This window comes from Lathyrus oleraceus, chromosome 3, assembly GCF_024323335.1.
Source record: "Lathyrus oleraceus cultivar Zhongwan6 chromosome 3, CAAS_Psat_ZW6_1.0, whole genome shotgun sequence".
Taxonomy (NCBI): Eukaryota; Viridiplantae; Streptophyta; class Magnoliopsida; order Fabales; family Fabaceae; genus Lathyrus; species Lathyrus oleraceus.
Window position 1 is genome coordinate 473,809,876 of NC_066581.1, and position 1,807 is coordinate 473,811,682.

General features: G+C 36.9%; 1 protein-coding gene across 1 annotated transcript; it reads left to right on the top strand.

The window, feature by feature from the left end:
* The first annotated feature begins 520 nt into the window (after window positions 1-520).
* On the top strand, window positions 521-1,045 carry LOC127131707 (uncharacterized). The gene is made up of 2 exons (XM_051060623.1): window positions 521-728; window positions 867-1,045. Exons 1-2 carry the CDS (start codon window positions 521-523, stop codon window positions 1,043-1,045), a joined length of 387 nt encoding a protein of 128 aa, XP_050916580.1.
* Window positions 1,046-1,807: the final 762 nt, after the last annotated feature.

Below are 1,807 nucleotides of genomic sequence, written 5' to 3' on the forward strand. Positions count from 1 at the left end.
AAGTGTGTGAAGTTTGGGAGTGGGTTACATTCTAAAATCAAGCAACTCATTGGTTATGAAGAGATTTGTCATTTTTTTATGCTAGTCAACAAGTGCAGAATCTATAATCAAGATAGTCGTGTAGATATATGCTCACTACAAGATTGATAGTGAGAAGAAAATCGGGAACCAGTATTATGGAAAACCTTATGTGACTCCAGCTGATTAGGGTAAACAAAATTTTCATCATAAGACCTTCGGTGAGAAAGGAACAAGTGGGGGAGGTGGTCTTACTTCCCTTACATGTTTCAAATGCAGAGGATTGGGACATCATGCTTCAGAATCTACTAACGTGAAGTGTTTCAAGTGTGGTAAAGTCATTCATCATACTAATGAATGAAATAATACGGTTGTGACATGTTTCAATTGTGTTTCAAGTGTGGCAAGGTCATTCCGTAGTCAGTGCTAGAAATCGAGGCACGCTCAATCAGATGGGAAAGTATTTATTTTGAGTGGAGCAGAGACTTCTAGGTCCGATAACATGATTCGAGGTATGTGTTACATTAATGGTGTCTTTATGATTGCTATTATTGATATTGGTGCAACACATTCATTTATATCTCTTGATTGTCTGAAAAGGTTGAATATTGTGGTGTCTTCTTTGAATGGTAGTATGGTCATTGATAGTCCAACTAATGGTTCAGTGACTACTATGATGGTTAATTTGAATTTTCCTGTGACAATTTATGGTAAGGACTTTGGGATTGACTTAAGTTGTTTTCCTTTGAGTTAACTTGACATTATTTTGGGGATGAACTGGTTGGAGTTTAACCACGTTCATATCAATTGTTTCAACAAGTCAATGTTGCTTCCTGAGTTTGGTGAAGAGGAAGATTCGAGGTTTATATTTTCTAATCAACTGAAAAAGCTCTTGAAAGATGAGGCTCAAGTGTTATCTATGTTTGCTTCTTTGAAAGTCAAGACCGAAGATGTGATTGTTAAACTTCCAATGGTGTACAGGTTTTCAGATGTGTTTCCAGATGACATTAGTGATTTTCCTCCATAGAGAGAAGTTGAGTTCTACATAGATTTAGTACCTGGTACTAGACCCGTGTTTGTGGCATCGTACAAAATGTCAGCGTCAGATTTGGGTGAGCTGAAGAGTCAGTTGGAAGAGCTCGTGGATTTTTTTTAGACCAAGGGTATCTTCATGGGAAGGACCAGTGTTGCTGGTTAAGAACAAATATGATATCATGAGGTTGCGTGTTGATTATCGACAACTAAATAAGGTTATTATCAAGAATAAGTACCATCTTCCTATAATTGATGACCTTATGGATTAATTGGTTGGTGCTTATATGTTTAGAAACATTGATTTGAGATCAGGCTATCATCAAATTTGAGTGAAGGCTGAAGATATTTCAAAGACTGTGTTTAGAACTCGATACGGTCACTATGAGTACTCAAGGATGTTATTTGATGTGTCTAATGCCCCGAGTGTGTTAATGGATTATATAATTAAGATATTCCATATTTACTTGGACCAGTTTGTCGTGGTGTTCATAGAAGATATCATGGTGTATTCCAAATCATATAAAGAGCAAGCGGACATATGTAAGTTGTGTTACAATTTTTTGCGAGAAAAGCAGTTGTACGCCAGGTTGTCCAAATGTGAGTTCTAGTTGCGAGAAGTGAGTTTCCTTGGCCATGTGATTTCCAGTGGTGATATAGCAGTTGACCAGTCTGAAGTAGATGCAATGTTGCAATGGGAGACTCCTAAATATGTTACATAGATCATAAGTTTCTTGGTTTGTCTAGTTATTACATA